The 26284-nt window shown below is 41.9% G+C and overlaps 1 protein-coding gene across 8 annotated transcripts; it reads right to left on the reverse strand.

Moving 5' to 3' along the window:
- Window positions 1-807: 807 nt before the first annotated feature.
- LOC120715056 (vinculin-like) lies at window positions 808-24780 on the reverse strand. Of its 8 annotated transcripts, XM_040001812.1 has the most exons (25): window positions 24336-24780; window positions 18316-18386; window positions 17073-17223; window positions 16401-16509; window positions 15437-15559; window positions 13775-13935; window positions 13492-13494; window positions 11947-12037; window positions 11707-11854; window positions 11420-11573; window positions 10964-11139; window positions 10781-10879; window positions 9891-10081; window positions 9456-9482; window positions 8984-9183; window positions 8556-8684; window positions 8266-8415; window positions 8037-8145; window positions 7633-7935; window positions 7423-7547; window positions 6638-6823; window positions 5457-5633; window positions 4413-4616; window positions 4234-4338; window positions 808-2695 (listed from the first exon to the last, which is right to left on the reverse strand). In XM_040001812.1, exons 1-25 carry the CDS (start codon window positions 24501-24503, stop codon window positions 2549-2551), a joined length of 3507 nt encoding a protein of 1168 aa, XP_039857746.1. In that variant the 5' UTR covers window positions 24504-24780; the 3' UTR covers window positions 808-2548. The 8 variants fall into 8 exon arrangements, with proteins under 8 accessions (XP_039857746.1, XP_039857747.1, XP_039857748.1 ...); XM_040001813.1 differs by lacking the exon at window positions 9456-9482 and having other exon boundaries at window positions 24336-24779; XM_040001814.1 differs by lacking the exon at window positions 10781-10879 and having other exon boundaries at window positions 24336-24778.
- Between the last annotated feature and the right edge of the window lie 1504 nt (window positions 24781-26284).

Genomic DNA, 26284 nt, shown 5'->3' on the forward strand with positions numbered 1-26284 from the left:
CAATTTTTAGGGGCACATATTTCAATAGACAAATTATTGCATGAATTTAATCAAACCTTTCAGGTCTTGAGGCTGATTAATGTTTTGTTTTTGTTTTTCCTCTTCAGTGGACCTCAGGACTTTCATTGTTGCTAACCTCACCAGTGTGTTCTGTCTTTTGGATGTAAATTCACTGGACATTTTATTAGGTACATCAGTCCAACTGCTTGTTAATGCACATATGAAATTAGCCAATCACACCAAAGCAACTCACTGCATTTAGGCATGTAGATGTGACTGAGATGACCTGCTGAAGTTCAAACTAAGCATCAGAAGAAAAGTGATTTAAGTGACTTTGAACGTGGCATAGATGCTGGTGTATGCAACTGAGGTTTACTGAGAATGGCCTGAAGGACAGAAAATATCCAGTGAGCGTCATTTCTCTGGTTGCAAATGCCTTATTGCTTTCAGAGGTCAGAGAATGGTTGGACTACTTCAACCTTACAGGAAGGCAACAGGAACTCAAACAAGCTTTTGTTGCAACCAAGGTATGCAGACGAGCAAGTCTGAATACACAACATGCCAAACCTTGAAGCAGATTGACTACCACTGCAGAAAACCACACCAGGAGTCAATTCTGTCAGCCTAGAACAGGAAACAGAGGCTACAATTCACACATTCTCAGCCAAACTGGACAACAAGGGACCTGGTTTGATGAGCCTGACTCTTTCCTGGTATTTCTTTCAGACCATTCTCTGTAAACCCTAGACGTTGTTATGTGTGGTCATGAGTTTTTCTAATACTTAGAACAGAGAACAAGAGGCCAAGTCCAGTCATCATTATAGTCTTTTATTCTTCTTCCAAGGCACAGCAGATGTGTTGGCAGGGCTAGAAGCTATCAGTATACATTCTGGGTGTGAATGAACACATCAGGTACACACGCAGATCTACATTGTGTCGCTCTCAGTGAATAGTCAGTGCTGCTACATGCTCAGTAGGCCCAAATAAAAGTGAAAATGCGGTTAACATTCTGTGCTGCAATCCAGAGCCTTGTCCATTAGTGTCATTTGGACTGCTCACTACTACTGCTTAAACGAAAAGACTTCACATACAGGTGCATACAAATTCTCCACTGTTAAATTAAAGGAAATAAAAATATGAATTTGCTGACTGACTGCATGTATTAATGTAAAAATATGTTTAATCCCAGATGACAACAAACTCATTTTAAATATATTTTAGTGTTAACCTAAAAATAAAATCTACGTTGCTAGGCTGACAATATTGCCTGATAAAAAGAGTTGTCTTGTTTTCAAACCACCGGGGTCATCTAAAAAAGGAAACAAATGGATTTTTCAGATGATGCTTTAGAGCGTTTAACGTGGGACTACTGAGCTCAGACAGAGGGATATCTGGATATCTAAAAAATAAACACCCAAACAATAAAAGGATGCTGCCTAAAATCATCAGCTTTGCTAAAATTTCCAAACAGTTCAACTGTTACAAAGAGTGCAGTACAGTGCAGCACTACAAATAGATTACAAAAAAAATGCAAAGCAGAGTAAAACATTCATATATTTTGGCTAAAAATAAACAGACCTTAAAAAAAAAAGCACTCCGGGTCCTCTACAGAGGACGGCACTGTCTGCAGTAACCTGGAGTTTGAGTGTTTAGAAGCTCACAGTAATGTAAAACAAATCCTTTGGCATTGATCACTGTGGAAGTTCAACTAAAATGAAAACACAGAACTGAAAACACACATTAAAAATATATCAGTTAAGCTTGACTTTGACTTCAATGTCACACATACTGCTGCTGTCAAGTGAAAACCCGTGAGCTGTAGTGTCAACCTCCCAAGAAACAACATAGTCACTAACAACCATATATTTTATTCTAATCATATAATTGCTTTAAAACTGTCTCACTTGTATTCATAACACCTTTAAGTTCTTCAAGTATAAAATCATTGAAGTGATGATGCTAGAACTTCTGAATTTGTAGATCTTTAGTAAAGAACCTTTATTGTTAAAAAGTAAACAGGAAGGAAAGTGAGCTCCTCAGCTCGCTCCACTACTCCCGACTTTAGAGTCAAACTGAGTGAATAAAGCTAAAAATCTTTCATAAAACAAACAATTATTGTATGTACAATAGACAGTAAGAAACTCACTGAAAAAAACTGAATGCAAAGTAAACGTCCTCTGGGAGCATTTTAGTGTCATAATTCGCCTTTAGAAAATAGAAAACATTTTCATGCAAAAAATATATACCTGAACTTTGGATAAAGTCTTGTAACACAACATACCAAAAATATACTTTAAAAAACTGTCTCCGATATACCTGTGCGATTCCGCTCACGCCATTAAAAGAAACCTGCATGGGACCAGATCTAATGCTTCCTGGTGCAAACACCCAAACTACAGTGGAGAATGGCTCAAAATCCCGCAGCTTCCTCTTGAAGTGCACATGCTTACGCTTAATGCATATGCACATTGCTACTTTACTCGAGGTTTGTGCTATTGAAGCAAAGTTTTAAAGAAAGAGCATCATCCATGTCAGCGACCAGGTATGATTATTGGTACCAGGGGGTCTTCCGCACCCATCGGAGGGTGAAGCCCGCATCGGTGCGGATCTTGATGGAGGCTGCTTCTGCTTCTCTGACCGTCTCCTTCACGGACTGCATCAGATTCTGGGCGTTATGGACCAACATCTCTGTGGCCTGGTGAGGCAAACAAAGCAGTAAAATAACAGCTTACTTAAAGATCTGTCACAAATTTTGGCCATGACATGACTAATCCACCTTAAATGCAGATTTATAAAAAAAAAATTAAGTGCCCCATCAGTTACATTTGTTCAGTCATGCCAGACTACCAACTCAGCTTTTAGTGTAATAACAGGGACTGCAGTGTGTAGTAGAGCTTTTCAAGTTTGAAAAGACAGCTACGGCATTGAAGTAGCACTTTGCTTTCTGCAGATGCTGAGTTTATGGATAATAATAGAAAAAAAGGTTGGATTGTGCATCACTGTGAGGTACAGTTGGGGTGAGAAGTTTACTTACAAATGTCATCTTGATTTTGAGCTTTTTAATTATTTCTTTGAACTGTTGCAGGGTGAAATGATTGTACAACGTACATCTTTAAAAAGCAAGACGTGACAAAGACACAAACACTGACACAAAACAAAAGAAGATTGTTGATTTGTGTCTCTGTGCTTTTTAACATTTTGCTGTTCCAGGTGTTTTTTTTTCTTACAGGCACAACATTTGTGCTTTTCTATTTGTGCTCTATCCTTTTATTGTACTTTGTCCCATTTTTTCCACTGTTCCTTTTTCTTTCTTTCCTATTTTTTCTCTTGCCTGTCAGCTTAGAGATTGCCATATTATACATTTACTGTAATAACAGAAACAACCCCAACTGTCACCGTTCAGGAACAACCCAGGAACCTCCAAGGTTCAGGCCTGCCGTGAACTGGAAACTGCTGGAACACCAGTGTTACTGTGCACAGTGAAGCAAGGTGATTAAAGGTGTGATTGGAAAAACTGAAGGTGAGGCTTTCAAATCTAAGAACACTGTACCATCTGTCAAGCATCATGGTAGTTGTAGCATGTTCTTGGGCTTGTTTTACTGCCAAATACAGTGGACAGTGGATGAAATAATGAAGAAGGAGGGCTACCCCTAAATTCTTCAGCTTCAGTTCAAACTAACATCTAGATGAAACTTGGACGCAGCTGGATGTTCCAACAGGACAATGATCCCCAAATCACATCAAAACTAGTTTAAAGTGAGTAAACCTCAAGGCTAACATCAAGCCCTGACTGCAACCCTACTAAAAATTTGCGGATTACACTTAAAAGTCAGGTCCATGCCTGGAAACCAATCAATTTAAATGAACTTCACCAATTCTGCCAAGAAGAGAGCCAAAAATGATGCCAGAAGTTTGATGATGATTACCAAATGCATTTGGTCAAGCTGCAACTTGCTAAGTGACATTAAACAAACATTAGTAGGTAGGGTATGTATATATTTGAGCCTGTATGTACACTTTTGACCTTATGTGGATGAGAGAAAATCCTTCATAAATTCAAACTTGTGCACAAGTTCTTGCTTATTAAAGTCATTAAATATGTATGCTGCACAATCACTCCACTCTGGGAAAAGAACAGCTCAAAGAAATCATTAAAATACCATGACATTCATGCCCATGACGGGTGAATTTAAATTTCTGACCACAACTGTATGTGCTTTGTTGTGCGTTTACCTGCTCTGACTCCTCTTCACTAATGTTTGTCCGTCCCAGCATGGTGGCTTTGACAGTAGAGAGGATCTTCAGCTGAGTACTGATGGTAGGGATTCGTTCACAGACCTTTGGCAGGAAGAACAGATGTTAGATGTTTCCCGTTGAAGACAGAGTGCGCTTGTGTCTATGCAAATCCTCACCTGCAGCAGGTTCGTTCTGATGCGTCTGTCAGTGCACTGTTTGGCCACTTCTTTTGCCAGTCTTGTCACCTCATCCGAGGCCTTGGCGATGTCCTTAGCGCACTGGATCAGTGCTCGTTTGTTCCCGCTTCCACCACGCACCAGCCGAGACATTTCTGCCATCAGCAGAGCCATCCGCTTGGCTGCGGCTATGATGTCATTACCCTGTTGAAGAATGGGGATGTAGAAAAGGAGGAAGCAGTTAAAGCTGTTAACAGAGAAACATGGTTTTGGGAAACCAGACATTAAAATTCTAGTGTTTTGTATTATTACATTTGAATTCAAATTAAATGCAAGCATGTTTAACACGATTTTTAATTGAGATTTTCATTTTCTTTGTGATATTAGAGTCAACCTGAAGTTAGTACACATGAGGTGATGTTAAAGTGATTAATAATAGGGGCTAAAAAGCAGAAGCAGGTGACCAGAGTGGGTAAGCAGGCAATCTAATGTCATATATAAATCACCCAGAAGTCTTTGGGAAACTGTCATCCTTGGCTTCACAGGTTGGCCAGACAATGAAAGTCTGACAACAGAGGCAATGATGAGACAGAGCGTCTGCCTCCTCCTTTGAACCGCTTTACCCAAACATGAGCTTAAGGGCTTGTGAAGCCAGTACCAGTTTATCCACGTGGTGCAACAATCACACCTGACATTCCCACAGTCCTCAACGTTTTGTGCAACCATTGCATGGCATCAGCATTACCATTTGTGTAACCAGGTCTGAAAATAATGCAACAAGAGTAAAACAGCAGCTGCAGCTGGTTGGAGTTTTCCATTGGTAGTGGCAGATGCAGAGCTCAGTGTTCAGACAGCCCCCGGTGGGTGTTTCCTGTCCTGCGAGGCTTTCCTTGTGTTGTGCATTTATCTTTTTGCATGCGTGGGTGTACGTGCACGTGTGCGTGCGTGGGTCAAACAGTACCCAAAACAATTAGAGCCTTTTACACATACTGTTTGATCCACATGTGGTTGTGTGTGCGCTCATGTGCATGTATGTGCGCAGACCTTGCTGGACCACTTGCGCGCCTCCTGGTGGAGAGACTGGGCAGCTGCCAGAATGGGTTGATTGACAGGCTGGTTGGATGGCATCAGCAGCAGCTCTGGCTCATAGTCATCCTCACCATCAGTAAACTCATCTTCATCATCTACCTCCCTCTCCTCTACTGCCTCCTCATCTTCAGGCTGGGCCAGGCAGTGGGGGGGTTTGTTGGTGGTGGTTGGAGGATTGATGGGGATGGGAAGGAAAGGGAGGGAGGCAAAAGGGGTGGGAGGAGGAGGAAAAAAAGGAGGAATGTGGAGAAGAAGAGGGGAGTGGAAAGCCAGGGATAGCAGGAGGGAAGGAAGCATGGGAAAAGGAGGCATTTAGTATAGTATGAGAGGCACTGGGTGGAAGAATAAAGGACAGGAGATTTACAGGAGGAAGGAGGAGCGTATTCAAGCAAGGTGAAGGTGCAGGGACAGGGGAGGTGAAACTGCACACATAGGCACAGACGATTTAGATGGGGGGAAATTAAAACGAAAGAGGAGCTGGTTTGGGAAGGCAGCGGGTGGATGATGTGCCTTACTCTGAGGCGGTGGCTGAGCTGAGAGTTTATAACCTATTTGCATAATCAAACAAGGTCTAGTGCTGAGTTGGCAAACTGAGTGTGACCCAACACCAGAGATGTCTGGATGTTTGTGGATAGTTTTTAAAAGACACACAAAACATCTGTGGAAAAACTGTTAGCGGCGCCATTAAGGGGAAGATGGTTATCAGCTCCACAAAGATAGCAAGAGGGCATTACTCCTAGTTATTTATACAGATTAGCTGTTCCTGTGTACAGTTCTTTTACACACACACACACACACACACGGAACATTGACAGCCACAGAGATATGAGGAAAGACGAAGTAGATAACGTCTGCTGTAAGTGGAGTGAGCTTTTGTAATATAGATTTGAGGCTGGGATTTCTCACTGCAATATCTCATATTCACTTCGTGCATGTTGAGTGTGCACGTGTACACCGTGAACAAAGTCACATGCTGACACTTTAAACAGATGACAGTTTCCGGTTCCCCCCCATCCACAGATGGGACTTTTTTTTTCTTTAGACAACTAGCCAGCAACTAACTAGAAATCATGACTTTAAAATTATACACAGATGTTTGGCTAAATATGCAAATATGCGTGTTTGTGTGAACTGACCTTGCTTGACCACTTGCGCGCCTCATCGTGCAGCTGCCTGGCTGCCACCATCATGGGCTCGCTGAGCACCTCTCCAGCTTTCTGCTCCGGGAACTCCTCGTCCTTTTCCTCTGGAGGAGGAGGCCGAGGCGGAGGCACTTCCCCCTCTGGTAATGGAGGTTTGGGTGGGGCCTGCTCATCACTAACCTGAAAACACACATACAGGTAGTTCATAATAATTCATAGACGTTATTCCATCATACTGCTGTTTGATCCTAAATTGCTTGGGTCTGACCACCATGCATAACAATATGTGATTCACAAGTATATTTAAATTCAGTTTTATTGATATAAAATTCATAAGAACAGTTTCCTCGATGTGCTTTATATTGTAAGGTAAATCCCTACAATAATACAAAGAAAACTCCAACAATCAGAGGACTCTATGAGCAAGCACTTGGCAACAGCCAGAAGGAAAAACTCATTTTTAACAGGAAGAAACCTCCGGCAGAACCAGAGTACATACCAGAAATGAGTATTTTTATCAAGTCGGGACAAACAATATTATATTTAGGTCTAAAATAAATGGAGACAATCAAATTTAAATCATAGAAAAAATATTCTTGGCCGTCGTAACCCACTCATGAGCAATGTGAAGACCCTGTTTCAGAAAGTTTGTTAACCCCACATAAAGGAAGACTGATATATTTCCCTAAAACACTGGAATCCCAGTTTAATAGTTTAACTACTACTGCTAAAGTCTACTGTGGGAATAAAGTGTGTTATGTGTGTTTGAATGTGCTTACATGGAGCTGATCCAAGTCAGGAGGTGGAGGAGGGAAGTCCGGCTCCTGAGGCTGAAAGGCTTCTCTAACTTTTCCGACTGCAGCCAGGATCCTCAGACACGAGTCCAAGTAGGCTTTCTGCAGAGCTTTGGGACAAACAGCGAAAACATGGTAAATAAACTTGAGTCATTCTTTATCACTCATTATATTAAACATGTTTTTCTCCTGTACCTTTATCTTGGATGTTCCCTGCCACCGCCTTGGCGTCCATCACCATAGGCGAGATGGTGTGCGAGAGGATGTCTGAAGCGTGTTTCACAGTGTCTCTGAATCGTGGGTCTTCAGAGTTCTCAACTTCCCTCTTAGCCACCAACAGGACCCGATTAGCTCTCCTTGCTATGCTTGTTGCCCCGGCAACAAGCATTTGGGGCTGAACATTTGCCATGGCAACTCTGCACTTGTCGATGTCTTTCTTTATCGCCTCCTCAGACGCATCTAGCAGAGATTTGGTGTCGATAGCTTCATCCACTAGACCTGGGAGAGAAAACACAGATAAGCACGCCTCTGTAAATCCTCTCTCATGTGCAGAAAGGTAATATTTTAAGCAGCACGAGAAATGCTGAGAAAATTCACACCGGTGAGTCTCTCCACATTGTCGATCCACTGGTTCTTCATGGTGTCAAAGTGTTCATACGCCGCTTTGTTCCCAGGGTTTTTCAACAAGATCCGAGCGGCAGACGTTACCTGGATGTGAAAACAAACAAAAAAGTAAACAAGTCACGCTCAGACTGTATATAACACCTACAGGTTTTATCTTGATACGTGATCATGCAAATCAGGGGCGGCCAAATCAAACAGAAGCACCTGTGGTGTGAGCTCCCTAGCATGTTTCACAGCAGCATGGATGCCTTCCACTGTAGTCTTATTGGCTGTTCCCACAGCAGCAGCCTTCTCTGCCGTTGCCCCCAGCCGACCCGCGTGGGTCTCAAAGTTCCCTGCGCGCTCTTCAAAAACCTTTCACAAACATTAGCAGCACTTCAGTCAAAGTGTAGACATAATCAACCTCCCACGCCACACAGCTGAGCCATGGTGTCTATTAGTGGAAACAGATGAATGGGATGTGTTATTGGTGCTGTGTTTTGTGCATTACTGACCTCTTCTCTGTTTGGTGCATCGGGAGGTGCAGTTGCAGCCACAGCCAGCAGTTTGATAGGTGTGGTGGTGTCACTGAAAACATCAGACACCTCCTGGGTCATCACCTCCTGCATGCGCTGCCTCAGGTCCTGGATGAAGCAGAGATTGTTGCATAAATCCACCAGGGGGAGCTCTGCACCAGCACTTTCAATGAAATCAACATTACTGAGTCTCACACTATGCATCCTCAGTCCCCATGCTTTTGTTATATTGGCTGCACCTTTGGATCAAACAGAAATATTCTAGCCATCGTGCATTTTCCCCTTTTCCACGATTTTTAGTCAGGTATATTTTGTGTATTTGGAAACTTGTTTACATATGATTACAGGGGAGGTTGTGTTTCTGCATTAATTTATTTATAGACTAAATGTGCTTGCTTGTGAGATACCTTAAGGGTGTCCTGCAGCTGTGCAGCTGTAGCGCGTGCATGAGGAGCCTCAGCCTCTCCCCTGCCAGCCATGTCTGCCAAGGATGTCATCAGAGCCTCTGTTCGGTCACAGCGCCCAATCATATCCTGACGATACGGGCCTAACAGGCCTCCTGCCAGCCTCCTCCCTTCCCCAACCATTCCTCTGATTGCTGCCTGACCTAGAGAGTAACACGGGGTAGAAGTCATGCTCTAGATACCTCAATAACAACCCATATTTAGATATAGAAGTATCGCTTTTTCTTTTTTCTTTTTGTTGGTCACAGGGACTAAAAATACAAAGTGAGAAGTGATGTCATTTCTTGCAACATCAATAGTAGGAAGCTATAGTTTGCAGTAAATGCTAACATTATATAGTTTCCAGGAAGTTAATAATGTTACTAATAATAACATGTTTGGTTATGTCTTCTAAGAAAGCTTCATAGAGAGATACCTGTGTTCCACTGTAGCATCTCACACTCTGCTCCCATACGGAAGCATGGGACGAAATAGGAAACAATCAAATGACAAAGCAGGAAGACTGCAATAACAAAGCATGAAAACAATACAAGAGTCCCTGAATGACTAAACTAGTCAAGTTAGTCAATCAGTGATGCACAAAATGCATCATTGTGGGCATTTAAGGAAACAGCACAGTCATTTCTGTGCCACGCAATCACATTTCCTGCCTGAGTAATTTCACAGTTACCTCACTGATCACAAATGGCTAACATCCCCAAAGAGCGATATTCGCTTGGTGTCTGGTTTCTTTTACAATCCGTCCATCATCCACAGAGATGCACAAAATGCGCTGGAAGGTCAGGGTGTTTATTTTTGAGACAAACTACTGCATCATCACTCCCTAGAGCAGTCATCCAGCACCACTTACCTACTCCTCTGTCGTCCACTCCAGGGTTGTTCACCCAACGGAGGGCCTGCTCCATCTTGCCCTCCAAGGTTACTGCAGGCTTGGCTGGTCTCATGTTGGCTACGGCGCGGTTGGTTTTAGACTGCAGGGTCAGTAGCGCCGCCCCAATCTGCTTAGCGAGTGCACGGGCCTCAGGACTGTCACCTTTACCCCTGAGACAGTAACAAAGATAGACAACTTGAGAGAGAGACAAAAAAGCATAAAAGACTTAATATAGACTATAAAATAACACTACACCCCTGTTAGATACCACCAAAAAAGAGAAATACCACTTTTAAAGCCTAACATTGCTTTTTTGTGTAGTAGAAATAAAGACAAAACATTTCTATATGTGTATGTCCAGATTATTAGACATAAAACTACAAGTTCTGGTCAGGACAATAATTCAGGGCACAGTTTAAGAAATGCCTTTATCATTCTTCTAAGAAAAGAAGAACAAAGTCAGATTCTCTTTTTATGACCTTGCACAGCCGTTTTGACAGGATACCATAATACAGTGATAATATCTCTACTAAATTACACATTGTAAAAGTACTATCTGTTCCAAATGCGGAAATCATAGCCACATTTTCTACATTTTTTACCTTCAAAGTGCAGATCAGTATTAATTAGAGCATATCTAGGTAATTTGTTCAGTGTTTGAAGTTGAATTTGCTTTATGCTCAATAAATGCAGCAGAAGACCATTACAGTTATGTTCCTAAAAGCAACTAATCTTCATCATCATCTTCGCCATCATCCACTGAGCTACAGAAGCATTTGGATTAAAGTCTGTTGTTTAGTTAAGTGATATTTCCCTTTAAATTCCCCTCCACAAAAACACCGTGACACCGTATTCAAACAGTTTAAAACCTTTTTGGAGGACTCATGCCCAAGGTTGACAGGCAACAACATACTTTCCAGGTGGGTAAAATATGCCACCTATTGGTGGCATGGGGTTGCAGTTTGAGCCTATGGAAAGAGTGTCTAAGTATTACGTATAGTTTTCACAATGCACGTGTCATCGAGCATGAGAAATGTGAGGTGAAACCGTACTGTCTGCGTAGCTCCATAAGCCTGGCAGTGAGTCCTGCGATCTCACTTATGGAACGCAGGATGTCATCCCTCTCTTTGGGGTCTTCGCATAGATCGGCGATGCGTTTGGCTTCTGCAAGGAGCGCTCTGATGTTCTCCTCCCCCTCGGGACCGCCGTGAGGATCAGCCAGCCATGCCTAAATATGCACATGTGCAGTATGACATATGAAATAAGTACATCTTTTGACACATGTCTCACAGTAGAGCTTCTACCATGTGAAGGGGCTATTTACTAGTGAAGATTTTACCCAGTGGGGTCTCTCTTTTAAACAATAATAATTCTGAGAGAATTTGTAAAGTATTAACTGCAACACTTGCTTGGAAAAGGATTAGAGAAGTAGAGAGTCGGATTTGCTGGAATAAAGCAGTTCCCTGGTTAGTGTAGCTCATTCTGATATTATTGTTGTTCTATCTGACCTGTGCAGCATCCAGCCTCCTGGCAATAGCCTGTTTGGCATTGATTAGAGCCTCCAGTCTGCGAGCAGCACTGTCCACTTTGCCAAATAACAAGTCTAAGCCCTGCGAGCACTGGCCGGCACGCTGCACACACCCTGGGGTCGGGCCTTGGCCTCTGTTAAGAACAACAAAGATACTCAGCTGAGGCTTGACAGCTGAATACACAATTCAAATGCGCACCTAATCGCACACCATGGACAGAGGATGGAAAACTGTTTAACTCACACGTTCTTGCAGAAAAACCCTACCTAGCTCGTAGATCTGTGACCTGGTCAGTCATTTGTCCCAGAGCCTTAGTGGTCGCCAGTATGTCTTTCCTCTCCTTCCCAGCACACAGCTCTCCCACCTTACCAGCTTCGTCCAGTATTACACGCAGGGCCACCTCACCGAGGTCTCCTGGAAACGACAGACCGCCATGGCATGACATTCACGTTTGACGATTAGGTGTTTTTAGCTGAAGCCACAATAGATAAGAAACAAACAGCCACCTGGCTGTCCGTGAGGGTCTTTGAGCCAGCTTTTAGCTTGTGCCATCTTTGACTCAATCAAAGCCAGAGATCTCTTCAGGGCCTCCATATCCTGAAGTAAAGAGAAGAGATGTGTTAAAGAAAAATATATTGCTTTCATTACAGAAAAAAGACACTTTTTATAAGTAGTTACAGTTTTACAGATTATTTGTTGTCATAATTGCTATCTTTACGAAAACTCGGGCACATCTAAATCTGTTGTCAGTATTTATGGGTTGAGGATGGTGTACACAAGACTGATGAAGTGTATAGGACTAACAAAATAAACTTTAAATCCAATGTTCACTGTAATGGGGAACTGTATTACCAGCAGTGTAGCTTTCTGATTTTTGGAGGTTTTCTAACTGTGAGACTTTAATTTCCAATGTAAAGCTGGACTTGGTTGCTTGGCTCACATTTGTAAAGGCTATTTTGTTGTGGGAAAGTTCAACACATAGATGTATACATTAAAACTGCCTCATATAAAACCTATATTTTGGTTTATCCACGATTAAATGGATGGTGGCCTGCAAGCTATGAAGTCTTAAATGTGGGCACTAACAGCACAAAATTGGTTCTATTAATATTAGTCAATGAAGTCGTATTACATTATTAATTTCATGCTGTAAAATGGGTTCTATGTTTTACACAGAAATCACCACTTTTTACAATGTCTTGCTAAAAATAATTCCTTATTATAAAGGAGAAAATAAGACTAAGTGACTTAATCTAAAATGTGAGACTCTTTCAGTGCTTCAACCAGAAAGGAGAAAAAAATGTTTTTTCCAGTTCAGAGAAGAATGAACCTCTTAAGTGGAACCGTTCAATACAGCCCATCTATTATGGATGGATCTGGACACCAACCAGCTTATTTCTATAATTCATGACCCGAGAGGACGGCAGTCATCGCTTGCCAGCGGTTTCTCTCACAAACTGACAGTAAGTGCTTATCACAGCTCATACACAGCGGTACAGACACAAACAGACAGATCATTATCAAAGGAGGCTGTGTGCAGAGAGAAACATGCAGAGTTACAGGTTAGACGAGTGAAACAGTGCTTAACTTTGGCTTAAATTATCTCAATGCACAATCTCTAACTGATGCCCAAAAATTACTTTTTCCAAGCATGTATATGCAGCCAAAAACAGCGTCTTATTGTGCTACGATGGTCGATCTTTGACAGCGTAAACACGAGACGATACACGAGAAAAAATACCATGACTGAAGACAGGTGTTAAAATAAATAACAGAGCTGAGAAACTTCTGTTTCAGGCCGTTTGACTCGAATGGACGTCTGGAGACAAACAGATATGCACATGTGACAATAAAGTGATGAAGTATGTGTGCTGTACATCACACATCAGCCAACAGTCAGTGGACTGAAACACAAAACACTTACTGTCAAATACCAGCATGATAGATAATAACAATAATGTAAGCATGAGGACATATTGTGTCTCCTTATCTCTCACACACATACACGCTTGCATGCTGGAAACCGCTGATGGGGAGAGAAACAGGCTTACCTTCTACAGGGAGGAAAAGAATGGAGGAGGAAGGTACAGAAAGGAAAGGAAAAAAAAGGAAAAACCAGGAGTTATACTAGCGAGCAAAAAGAAAAAAGTGACAGAAAGTGAAGAGTGATTTTTTTTTTTTTCAGAGATGCAGCTCAGTGAGGCTGTATGTATGCAAGCAGGCACGCCAGCGAAATCTGATTTAGGTATGTGGGGATTATTTTGTGGGTTTTTTTTTAGGTTTGTGGGGTAAAATGAGAAAAATAATAGTCTTTAAATGCAGCACAGGTTGTACCTTATTGGCCCAGGCGTCTTCATCCCACGTGGTGAGCTGCAGGACTCTTATGATCTCATTAATTTCAGCGCTCATCTTTTCAAAAGTGAACCTTCGGTTTCGCTCTGCCTCCTCAACCCCGGCACCTCGACTACTCTTCGTTGCGACAAAAATCTTTATAGCTGAGGAAAGAAATAACAGTATTTATGTTTAAACTCAGGTAGGACGATATATTCAACTTAAGACGAAGTGCTCATTTAATCTAAGAATCTATTGTGGCAAATAGAAATGACCCACTTTAAAAAATAAAAGCTTTTAAAATGCTGATTTTAAATGACCTTTGTGGCAGCACTAACATGCTTGGACTGATGGTGATTAATGCAAGTTTAGTATTTTCTCTCTTTATAGGCATTATTTTTCATATCTACCAACTTTTAAAGGATGGGGATTAAAATCTTAAATAGTCTTCAGCATCTGTAATACTATTATAATTGTTATTTTATAATAATTATCTAATAATGCTACTGGCTCTAAAAGCAAGTGTAGACCCATAGACAAACATTTTTCATTTTCATCTTCTCAGGTATCTTATTTGATTTAATGTCGGGTTTTTTGTTTTGTTTTTTTTTTTACTATCCATTGTTTAAAAATATCGATGTACCTGGCAAAGTTAACTGATCAATCCCTAGTTTGACCCTCTTATCCAGTATGGTCATGAAGAAAAAAAAAAAAAGGGGAAGAATGCAATGGATAAGTCTCAACACAGTGGTCCAAAACCAGTTAGTGATCTCCCAGTGGTTACATACATTTCAATATACACTACAGGACAAAAGTACCAGTATCGCCTTTGCATTAAACCTACAGGAGGAGCTTAGCCATAGAAACCCATGCCACGAAGCTCCTGCCGCACAGTTTTGTGCTGATGTTAATGCGATAGGGGGTTTGGAACTCTGCAGTTAATCAGTAAAGAGAGGTTTGGCAGCTTTCACCCCGCACATGGTCTGAGTCTGTGTGGTTGAGGTTCTGTGGAATATCAAGTGAAGAATTTTCACAAACTGCCTTATTGCAAAGGTGGCATCTTATTACAATACCAAGCTTGAATTTAGTGAGCACTTTAAAACCATCCATGCTTTCACAAATGTTTGCAAAGTCAGAGTCCATAGCTTGGCATGTGATCTGATACACCCGTGGTAGTGGGACTGAAAACACCTGAATTCAATGAGACTGAACCAGTGCAGCAAATGGGGGGCAGTAAAACCAAATCAATAAGCTCAAATGTCCTGTATGCTAAAGAGCTTCAGAAATGCTTTTTAGGTGTGGTAAAACAATAATGTAATTTAATTTAATCTATCTATATACATATATATGTAGAAAGAGAGAGAGAGAGATTATTTTTTCTTTCTCTCTTTTAGTTGCCAAATAGTTCAGATTTTTATGACACTTGACCATGTAGTCTCAGTGCATTCAAGTAGTTGAAACAGTGTTCCTCTTCTCTGTTGGTTGGTGCAGAGTATAAGAGTAGCGCAGCAGAGATGTTTGTAGGCGACGTATGCGCACAGTCACACTCACATCCCCATCCCCAGCATTTAATGACTGTAATTATCTGCGTTGCTATAACAACTCTTGGATGCTCAATGATCTGTGCTGTCGTTAGCCCACACATGCGCAGCCACGAACACACACCTGAGATAAGAACGGGCAGCAGCTCTTTGACAGTGTTCATGGAGCTGACTAGCATCTGTCTGTGCTCTTGGTGTGTCAGCTCCTGCTGCCTCTCCTCTATCATCTTTGACATTTTGGTCATCCCTGGAAAAAAAAGAAAAAAAAATGTTATTGACTTTGGTTTTGGCACTGCTTTAAGTATGCTTGAACAATCAAAGGCTAAAAGCTTCCCCCAGTGTATACGCTAACTAAGCAGTTCCAACAAACATTGTAACTTCACGAACGACTGATCTCACACAATGAAGGCATCAGTCAAGTGGGAGAAAACGTTTGGCATCAAATTTCCTCCAGCTCATTATGCCACACTGCACTGACAACACAATTGACCTGTTGCCTCTGGTGATAAATAGCCTGTTTATGGTTCTCCTGTCAGTGAAAAGACTCTGATCCTTAATCAAAGCATTTTAGTGTCAGAAGAGCACTCAGCGGTTAATTTAGCCGGCAGATGGATCTTTAAACTAAAGAATCGTGTAAAACAAAAGTTTGTTGTCGCGTTTTCTGCTTTATGAAGCAAACTGATCCGAAAAGCACAGTTTATAACAGCTCTGCACAAATTATTCAGCAAACATTCTTTATTACTATAACTTCTGTTTCATTATCAGTGAATCTGACGGTTATTGCCTCGATTAATTCTACCTTTAAATGACTTTTTGCATTTTCTAAGCCTCAATCTTTAAATATGATATTGTAAGTCTAGGCTTAGTCAAGGCTTTATTGGTGACAGTTCCTACCTCTTTCCAGTTCCATAACATTTATAATTTCTTTATTTAAATAAATTAAAATGAGTAAAAATATACATGTTGCAGTAGATTTTGAATCAGGGCTCTTATTTTTAATTAACCTGTATGAATCTTTACTTTACTAAAGTGATGTTTTAAGAACCACACAAAGACTTTGTCACAGAGTAGTGGGGATAAAACTTCACCTGGTCCGAGGTTCTTGGTGTATGTGATGAGGTCTTCCATGGTCTCCACCACCTCAGCTACTGCCAGATACTCCAGGATACCTTTACACACTCGGATTATCTTACGTACCTACAACACAGCGCGGACACAGTCTTAAGCAGATGCAGGCGTAAAACAAAAGCCACATTTTAATATGACAACAAGGAAATTCCTTCTTTGCAGGAGCTTTTTTTAGCATGAAGTTACTCAGTTTTTTGTGTGTGTCTGTGTGTGTGGGCTTGTGTGTGTCTGTGTGCGTGTACAGTCTTGTGATGTACGTCTTGTGACTGTGAGAAGCTGCTCTTTCAAAAATGAGGCTAGTGATGGTGCGCATAATCGCGTGCCCAATGTGATTCCACTTATTGAGATGCCATTGAACAATCACACAAGAGTACACACAAACAAACCGACCGAACTCACACTTACACACACACACACACGCATACACGCCCTGAGTTATGACAGAGGGAAGTCATTTGATCTCAGTGATTAGATCTGGGTGCATCTGAGACTCCATTACAGCTCTAAGCTGAGTTCCTTCTTCCTCTGTACGGCTATATAAAGCTTTACTTCCATGAAAGATGCCACACCTCTGAAGTGAGAGTGATTATGAGGACACACAAATGTAAGGAGGCATGCACAAACAGACACACCTCTGCCTCGTCGAAGGTAAGGAGCAAGTCGGATGTTCCGGACAGTATCCCTCTGGATCCATCGATCAGGTAATCTCGTGCAGGAACAGAGTAGGGATCCGCTTTCAGCATCTGAGCAGCTTGGACGAGCTTAGAGCATGAATTCTCCACCCTGAAGACACACAGCAGACTTAGGACTCATACTGAACACACGCACACCTACCAGTCAGTCACACTGCATCAGACCCGAGAGACATCAAGGAAAACCAAACCAACACACAGGCGAGATGTGAGGCTGACAAGGTGTCAGGCTAAGCAGCCCACACAGTAGGCAGCGTGTTGTGCACTTTGAGTTTTTCACTATTTATTTGGCACTCGAAGGATCAAAATTTGAGAAGGCCTTCTTATTAAAACCTGTGGAGACTTGAGACATGTTTAAATTGGCTCAAATTAATGCAACTTTCAATTCAGAGTTTGCAATCTGCTTTTTAAATAAAAAAAGGCGGTTTCATTTGCAATCCTAAATTTCTACTTCAGAGATCAGTGATTACGATAGATTTTTAGGAGCATTCAAATAAAGCCCGGTCCCTTCTCTTTCTGACCCCCATTGGTTAGGGTATCAATGGCTGCTGGTTCATCTATATTTAGGTAGGTTCACATTCCCACATGCTCCCTCCTAAGCCCTGTGAGTGAGATTTATGGTTTAGTGTCCCATGTATGTGTGAGTGAGCTGTGAGAGTGGTATGTGAATCTGATTGAGGTCTGGACCTTTTTAACGTAGCTGAAAAACGATTAGGAAAAAAAATATAAACAAGCAATGAAAAAAAAAAAATATGGCAGAGACAGACAGATGATATTACTGGAAATGTAGAATATGCGTGGACATAATTGCAACAAATATGGGTAAGCAAAAACAGCGAGGTCTGTGAGCCCCAGAACTGCTGAGTAGCTGCTTTCAGCCAGCACCCGGAGTTCATGTCAGCTCTTTGGATGCAAGCAGGAAAACAACAAACAGCTTCTCAGCAGTCTGGAAGCTGGAGCCGGACGGTCACTCGGATCCGGTCTCAGAAGTGGCTCTTTGTTGTAGCTGGGAACACAGCCACGTTTCCTAATGTTAAATGGGCTGAAATCTTTTTTTTTTCTCTTTTTAACAAGTTCTCTGTCTGTTCGCTGAGATAAAGTGGATTTGTTGCTCATAATTTTCTCTCTGGATGTTTCTGTGAGTGAGAGAGAAACGCACACAGTGCTTCAGATGCAGACTCACTTAATAAACGCAGGAGGCATGTCTCTCTTCATCACCTGGTCCTCGGTAGTTTGAACCGTTTCCTTTCCCACCTGCAGCACACACACAAAACCACAGACAAATTATCATTAGCTCCTGCAATACAGGAAGCAGTGTTCAAGTACTATTAATAGCATGACGGGTGAATGAGTATGTATCAATTCACACCTATTTCAGTCATGCATGCATGTCATATCTTTGCCTGAGGGGAAGCGGCTCAGGCTCGGGATGATTTTGTGGTCTGTTTTTATACACAGAGGCAGGAAAGACGTTTAATGTCGCACTTCAAAAGCTCTTTCAATCTTCAGATCATGGCTCCATACTGGAGATCTGCAGTGCTGACTTTATCTATTCATTAGTATAACTCACTGGCTTTGCTTAAGCAATTTAAACATAAGCAAGTAATCATCCATCCACGCATCCATCCATCCTCTTCAGCTTATCCAGTTCAGAGACTTGTGGAGGCTGAGGCCTTTCCCAGCTATCAAAGTAGATCACAAGTCAAAAAAGAAATGCGCAACTGACTTCAAATTTGTATTTTGTTTGACAGCTAAGATTTAAAAATGCACACCGTGATCTAGTTTGCATAATATTTTAAGTTGATGTGTCAGAACTGTCTGCTTTGACTTATTAAGCATTTTTTTTTCCTGTTGAGGTGGAATTATTTTAGAAAGCACTGGGATTTTATTACACATGTCTGGTATTAAAGTAGTACGAGTCAGGGCATTTAATCTTCCCCAAAACTAGAAACTACATCAGTAACAGATATATAATGAAGAGCCTTGATGCACAAAATCACAGATACAATCATCAAAGATAAGGTGTGTACTAAAGTTCAGTATTCCTGCAGAGGTTCAGACTGTTTGTTAACCTGTGAAACAGAAAACTTGCTCTGACCCAAACAGACACACACTTGAGATGCAATTACAGTGAGATGATGACATCAGTCTCCCTGCTGCTGCATCACTGAAATTTGCTTAATAGAGTTTCTGGCTCCAGAGAATCAGGAAGCAGCCATCGCATATTCTGAGCCCCAACCAGTTCCCTCTTCACATCTTATGATGGTGCTTTTATGACATTTATGGTTGCTGTAGGGATTTTAATATCTTTGCGATGCACTCCACTTTTGGTCAGTGCATAACACTATCATCATCATCATCATTATTTATTTTTTTTAATGTGAAATGCTTAAACAATGAATCAGTTTCAAAGAAGTGACATGGAAGTACCTGCACCCCCAATAAAATGTACTTCATGACCAGTCTAACTGCTCAAAATGTTAAGTACAGCTGTCCTAAAAAGTATTCACACAAAACTTCTAAACTGTAATTAGATATTTTCTTTAGAAAAAAAAAAAAGATTTCATTTGAGAACATTTGGAAATCACCATGTAAATGCGAACAAGACATAGATGGATAAAAAATAATGTTAAACTCCTTAAAACAATGAGCTATGCCTGTTGCACTGACTTTACAGATCTACTATAAATTACATGCTACATAATCAGTAAAATGATGCCATCAAAATGATAGATATAAGTGATGTAAGCTCAAAATTCAGCAATCAAAGCTCAAGACTTTTCTAACAGCTCAACAGTTTCAACATAGGATTCAGGATCCTCAACAGTTTGATTTGCTGTCACAAATGCTGAGACTGAGATACTTAAAAAGAAAAGCAGCTTTTTGGACCACATAATACTGATTAAAACAGAGAAAACTGAACGCTAGGTGCTATCAATTCACAGTTAATTTAATATAGGATCTACAAGTAAGCGAGAGTACACAGGAATTTCTTTAATGGAAGCTAAAACAATTATTTATGGGACAGAAGTGGATCTTTGAGCAGAATAAATATGAATATTTTCTCCAGGAGAGAACAAAGGTGTTTCTTCTTCCAGAAATGCACAGAGCACACGTGAGGTAGAGAGGAGGGAAAAAACCTTAATGATTGTTTTCAGATGCATAGCAAGTATTTTACCATTTTAAAACCTAACTATATATGTTTTGTTTTTCTGGGGGTTTTTTCTGTGAATGTGGTGCTTTGTTTACTCAAGTAGAAAAACACTATATAAGAACCAGTCCACTTTACTACCAACTTTGTTTGCTATATGGCAATAGATACTTACAGTATGTCTAAATGTAATCTGAAAATGGACAGGAAGTCCTAGCTGAGTAGCTGAAGCCGTCAGTTTCCCTGTTTGGAAAATGAAGATTTTGTTACACGAAAATGTGAGGAATGTAGCTCCCCAAGTAGAGCATGTCCTCCTGATTAAACCCTGCAAGCGAACTCAAAGAGTGCCATCAGGTGACTGATCAAAGCGCTGCGGAGAGCAGAAGAGCTTCCTGTAAGCAGCAACACTTGGTATTGATTATTCAATACATTATTAATGCACAGTTAAGAGGTTTGCTGACAGTGTGATGTGTATGCATGTGTTCGGGTTGTTTTTTGTGTGTGCAGTTGTACATCCTGCAAGTTGGGACTATTTCGGCAGGAAATGCAGCTGTCAATCACAGCTGTCAGAGCGGGTGTATAGATCAGAGATATTACCTCTGATGAGCGTGCAGCTGACATTTCTGTTCAATCTGTGAATGATGGCTGATCTTTTCTCCCTGCCACTAATGACTAATAATTATTTTAGAGAACATCTTGGTGGCCTGGGGTTCACAGACTGTGGCCACATGATCCCATGCTGCTGCATGCCATCTGTCCTCTGTCAACCGCTCGTTTTAGCTCTGTTTTGGTCTCCACTGGGAAATATTTGATTCATTAGCTTCTACTGGTTTTCATGTGGTAACCAGACCTTTAATGACAGTGTGTGCAAGAACTTGTACTAAAGAATAAATAAATTAAAAAGAAGAATATTTTTTCTCATGGAGTAAAAAAAACAACATTGTTGTGTTATTGTGAGCAGAAAGATCCTTAAACCAAGCTGTGAAACATAATTTAATTGGCTAAAATACAAAATAAATACTATATTTTTAGCAAAGGTTCATACTGTATGTTAACTGGGACTAAGACTCAGACTGCGTGTCAGTTTTTTACATATTTTCCTTTGACAAATACCACTCACACCGAAATTATAAAAAAACAAAACAAGCAAACATGTTCAAAACTAAAAAAAAAAGGGAGAAAAAATATCTTACAAATCTACAATAACTCTGGATGATTCATCACCGTGCCCCCGGTTCCTCTTGCCCATGAATTTCATTTGCTTTTATTAACATCAGTTTCAAATCTGTAAACTATCTATCAGCTGTAAGACTTTATGTCATAATACAGCTTTATCCATGAATAGATTTAAGGCACACTGGGAAGCAGAGAGCATGTGTGGACACATAGCCAGAAGACTTTTCCCGGGTCTGCCAAAGAACAAGGAGAGATGGCTCATATTTAGAGCCGGCTGAGAAGAGTTTGTGTGTGTGTGTGTGTGTGTGTGTGTGTGTGTGTGTGTGTGTGTGTGTGTGTGTGTGTGTGTGTAGGGGGCTGGAGATGGGAGGGCAGACCATGATGCTTGGCAGGGTCTGGTCTGAAAAAGCCAGAAACACTTTCTCTCCCTCACAGCGTCCAAGCTAATGTGGATGTTTTCTCCATCCCTTACCAATCATGAAAAATTCTGCATCTTCCTGCAGCCTCCCTCCTCTCCCTCTCTGTCTTAGTCTGCTCACTTCCATCAGCGTGTGGTTACTTCACTCAACGGTAAATCTATTTATTCCTTCCTCCCCTTCCCACCCCCCAAACATACTCAGGGTCTGTGCTGACTCCTTGAGGAGCAGACACCTTGCAAACTCCACCAAGCTCACACTTTTAGGCACATAAAAAACACCAACCGTATCTTTCACATCTTTTAGTCGGATCTGCATCAACCCACGCACAACTTCTGATGGATTGAGACAGACACTATCTTTGCAAGTGTGTGTGTGTGTCTCAGTGACCTAGATTTTAAGTACCCCCCTACAGCCATCCCACTGTGGACGGGGTTAACAGTGAAACTGTATCAGTGTGCAGTGGGACTCTGTGGTGGCATGTTGCTGTATACTGTGTTATATCTTAGTTCAAATTGCACGAGCGTAGAAGTGATTCACCTTTCTAAAATAAAGCATATGTGTGCATGTCCTTACATCCAATTAAGTGTATCTACCCAGCAACCAGCTACTGCTCGTTTTACAAGCTCAGTTCTCAAGCGCCCTTTGTGCTCGCTTTCAACACAATCTTGTCACCCACTTCATAGCTCTCGTTCCTCTGTCAGTGGAGCAATCATCTTGTCTGAGAGTACAACAACTCTCAAAACTTACATCCCTATAAATATACCACTATAGAATGCGAAGTGGGGAAAGATGCAGGCTTTATTACTTTTAGTTAATCCCTTTTTTATGCTTCCATCCTACCTACCAACATTTCTTCTGTCTGACACCTTTTTCCCCCCTCTGTGCTCAGCCCTGATATCTTCACACCTCGCAACTCCATCTGAGACCCATCAACAAGCCTGAGGCTGCTATTAGCCTCCTTCTGCTCGCTGTCTGTGTGGATCAACTGAATGAATCAACAAGGACAAGCAGAGACAGAGGAGCATGCCTGGTAGCAATGAGACATCAAGGACTTAATCCACTTGGAGGGTATTGGATAAAGGATGGGGTTTTCATTGTGGCATGGCGCAGTGTTCGAGTTCAAACTGAACAGCCTGGGTCATTATCAGTTAATGAGATATTTATCAAGATGATCTTGTGTGTCCTTGCACGGGAAAGAGTGGACTGCTATTCAAGAACCACAAAAGATGTCACTCCTAAGTTTTTTTCACAGGAACACTACACAAGTTACTAATTGTGCAACCTATCCCACCATCGCATCCACCATTTGTCTCGAAAAATGTAGGCACTGTGCAGCAGATCAGATTTTTAACATTTAAGGAGCAATGATTTCAATTTAGTGTGTCGTTTCTATTTAAAACATGACCAGAGAAGCAACTACTAATGAACGTGAAACCAGCTTCTTCTCTGTAAGAAGTCCTCCTGTCTGCTGCTATTTTCTCTTAAGTGAGTGAAGCCAGGTCACCCCAGCATCAATGCAAACGTCCAGGATCAGCATTAATGATGTGGCCTCTATTGATTTTCTCCCAGGCAGTGCGTACAGAGGGGACATCAGTGACTGACTAAAGCTTAGCTCTCTATAAAAATCGACCAATTAGATTCCACAGGACAGAGAAGAAAGACAGTGATGGTGTAAGTGGAAAAGTGGAGGGTCAAAGAATTTTTGAAAAGAATGAACAAAGAGGTGAGCAAAGGAGTAAGAGATGAGGTGGGAGTCTGATAAATGACCAGAGTGTTTATATAGTCTCTGTGGAGTTTATTACTACGGATGGATGAGTTTCATAAACTGCAAAGTCTGCAATAATCTAACTTGGGCTGTTGAAGCTGAGAGCACAAAACCTACAGTACACAGGTCCACCTACGACACAGCAGGACACACACACACACACACACACAGAGAGAGAGAGAGAGAGAGAGAGAGAGAGAGAGAGAGAGAGAGAGGCATGCTTTTAATTTAATCACCACTCATTTCTTCCGCCCTACAAACTTCATTGACCTCAGCTGCCATCTGATTACAAATCTCAGCAAACTTTGCTATGTTGTGTTGCTTTGTTGTACTACTGTAGGAGCTACTGTAGGACCCCGTTAAAACATGCACGAGCGTTAGCTGGGTGTATGACAGCTTTATGTAATTTTAATGGCAAATAAAGACCAAACAGGGATTTAACTCCGTGAACGCAGAAGCTCCACAGAAAATAAAATGAACCGATATTGGCATATGATAGGTGCAGGGCAGTCTGCTGACCTGCTATTCTAATGATTTATGACACATTAAACAGACGCTGTCACACCACTGCAACAGCCAGTCTCCAGAAATGTCGCTTTTCTGCAGGTTGAAAGTTTGAGTGGTAAATGTCACTTCATGCAGGCACTTTGCCATTGAGCTCATACTGAACTGACGCCCTGATTCAAACTCACCCGCACAAGGTTGCTGACAGCAGCCTGCACAGCGGCCACCGGCACCGTCAGATCCGGGATGGCTTTACCGTCTACCTCCCCCTCCTCGTGCATAATGACCAGGTGAGAGATCTGCTGGGCCACTGGCTCCAGGATACTCTCGATGGTTTTGGTGTGAAACACCGGCATCGTGAACGACTTTTTTACCGCAGCCCCGACAGAAGAAGAAGAAAGGCGGCTGGGCGCTCCAGCACTGATGGTCTCCCTTATCTCTGCTTCTTCCCTCTCCTCCTCACCGACAGGAGGACAAATACCGAGTTGTCAGCCCAGCCCCTGAGAGGAAACCCTCTCCTCCCGGTGTGCACCGTCTCCTCCGTAGAGCTCTTCGGTAAAGGCTGGACTCAGACGGTTGGTGTTCTCCGGTGGGAGCGACCCAAATCGTGACAGAAGGAATCACCGCCCTCTGTCCAATCACAGCGAAGGAATACAGCTGCCAAGCTGGTTGGTGTTGGTGCGCATTGACGCCTTCCCTGCACACACACACACACACACACACACAAAGTGAGAGCTCTTCCCAAATGACGTCATGCATGCCAATAGCCCCCAAAAAGGGAAAGTGTTGGGGTAACTTAAGCTATTATGATTCAAGATAAGGGGTGGGGGCACGCAATATCAAGGAAAGAACAAGGGAAGGTTGTAAACATATTGAGCTGTGACTCCCTGCAGACTCATAAAGGTCAGCTTTACATCTGTGAGACTGTAAGGGATAGAAAAGGGAGCAGGTTCTGCACCACCTAGTAGGCTCTAGTGCAGAAAAAAAATTGTTGGTGTGGTTTTATGAAGCTTCGAACCTACATCTGACATATGATCTCCGTCCATTAAAAGGTGGGTCAGGAGTTCATGTCTCCAGGCCTCAATGTGCAGGTCTAAATAAAGACCAAGGATTCAGCTTGCTGCAGTCTGGAGCTGAAAGGAGTCTCAAAGATTACAGCACAGCACCCACATGCTGTTTCTCTGCTTCTGGACTTTGGTGCTGAAGATAGGCTACTTAACAACCCAACTGACAATGCCCATGAATGTCATTTATACCTGCTGTTCTCGCTTGTGTGTGCATGCTTGCCGGCTTGTTTGCTGTCCCTGCACCTCATAATTGAATCTCTGTTAGGGAAAGTGGCGAACCCAGCAGCAAAAACTGCAGTATTCATAACCTCAAGACCCCAGATTAACCAAAGAGCCTGCAACCAAGTGTGGATGCATGTGGACAAAAGGTTAACCCTCCCAAATCAGACATAGTGGACTGGTTAGAAATGACCCCACAAATGTCCTCTCATCTCAGGAATTGTCCTTAAAGAGGAGTAAGAGTTGTACTCACTGCATCTCCAAACCATATACGGACTGAGGCAGAGTAGGAGATGCAATAAAGTAAACTGGTGTCTATGAGTAATTGAGGAGGGGTAGGACAGTCTCTGATTGGCTCCAGTAGCCCTGCTGTGAACTATCTGTATATGTGGACTTGTCCAAACAGACTTTGAAAGAAAACATTGCTGCAGGTTGTTAAGAGAGGCTTTAGAGTATGTGCTCAGAAATGACACAATGACCAACTGGATGTTGTGGTTGTTCACAGCAACACTGTGTATTCTGATGCTTTCATTGCACTTAATCTGCATATCATGGCTGGAGCAGTGATGCTTAGTGCTCCCTTCAAATATTTCTTTTTGAGTGATTGTTGTTGTGGTATGTGGTCATATTGTGAGTCATGCTGTATGTCTGAGAAGATATGAGGTTTGGCCACTGTGCAGCAGAACCATGTTTAGTAGCACTGCCTGCACTTGCACATAAGCCACAGGTTCTTACTATACCACTACAACATGCAGTGCTGTGCAAATGTCTTTAGTCACCCTTGATCTAATCAGATGCTTTTCAGATAGTGTTACATGGTAATGCATGGTACTTTTCTATGTTCTGTATTC

This window comes from Simochromis diagramma, unplaced genomic scaffold (assembly GCF_900408965.1).
Source record: "Simochromis diagramma unplaced genomic scaffold, fSimDia1.1 OVJJ01000421.1, whole genome shotgun sequence".
Lineage (NCBI taxonomy): Eukaryota > Metazoa > Chordata > Actinopteri > Cichliformes > Cichlidae > Simochromis > Simochromis diagramma.

Excerpts from the sequence above, each read along its gene's own strand:
- LOC120715056 (XM_040001812.1), bottom strand. The coding sequence starts at position 24,503 with ATGCCGGTGTTTCACACCAAAACCATCGAGAGTATCCTGGAGCCAGTG. Across the intron at positions 11,855-11,946 it reads AGACCCTCACGGACAGCCAG|GAGACCTCGGTGAGGTGGCC; the intron begins GTGGCTGTTTGT and ends TGTCGTTTCCAG. Across the intron at positions 11,574-11,706 it reads GTCACAGATCTACGAGCTAG|AGGCCAAGGCCCGACCCCAG; the intron begins GTAGGGTTTTTC and ends TGTTCTTAACAG.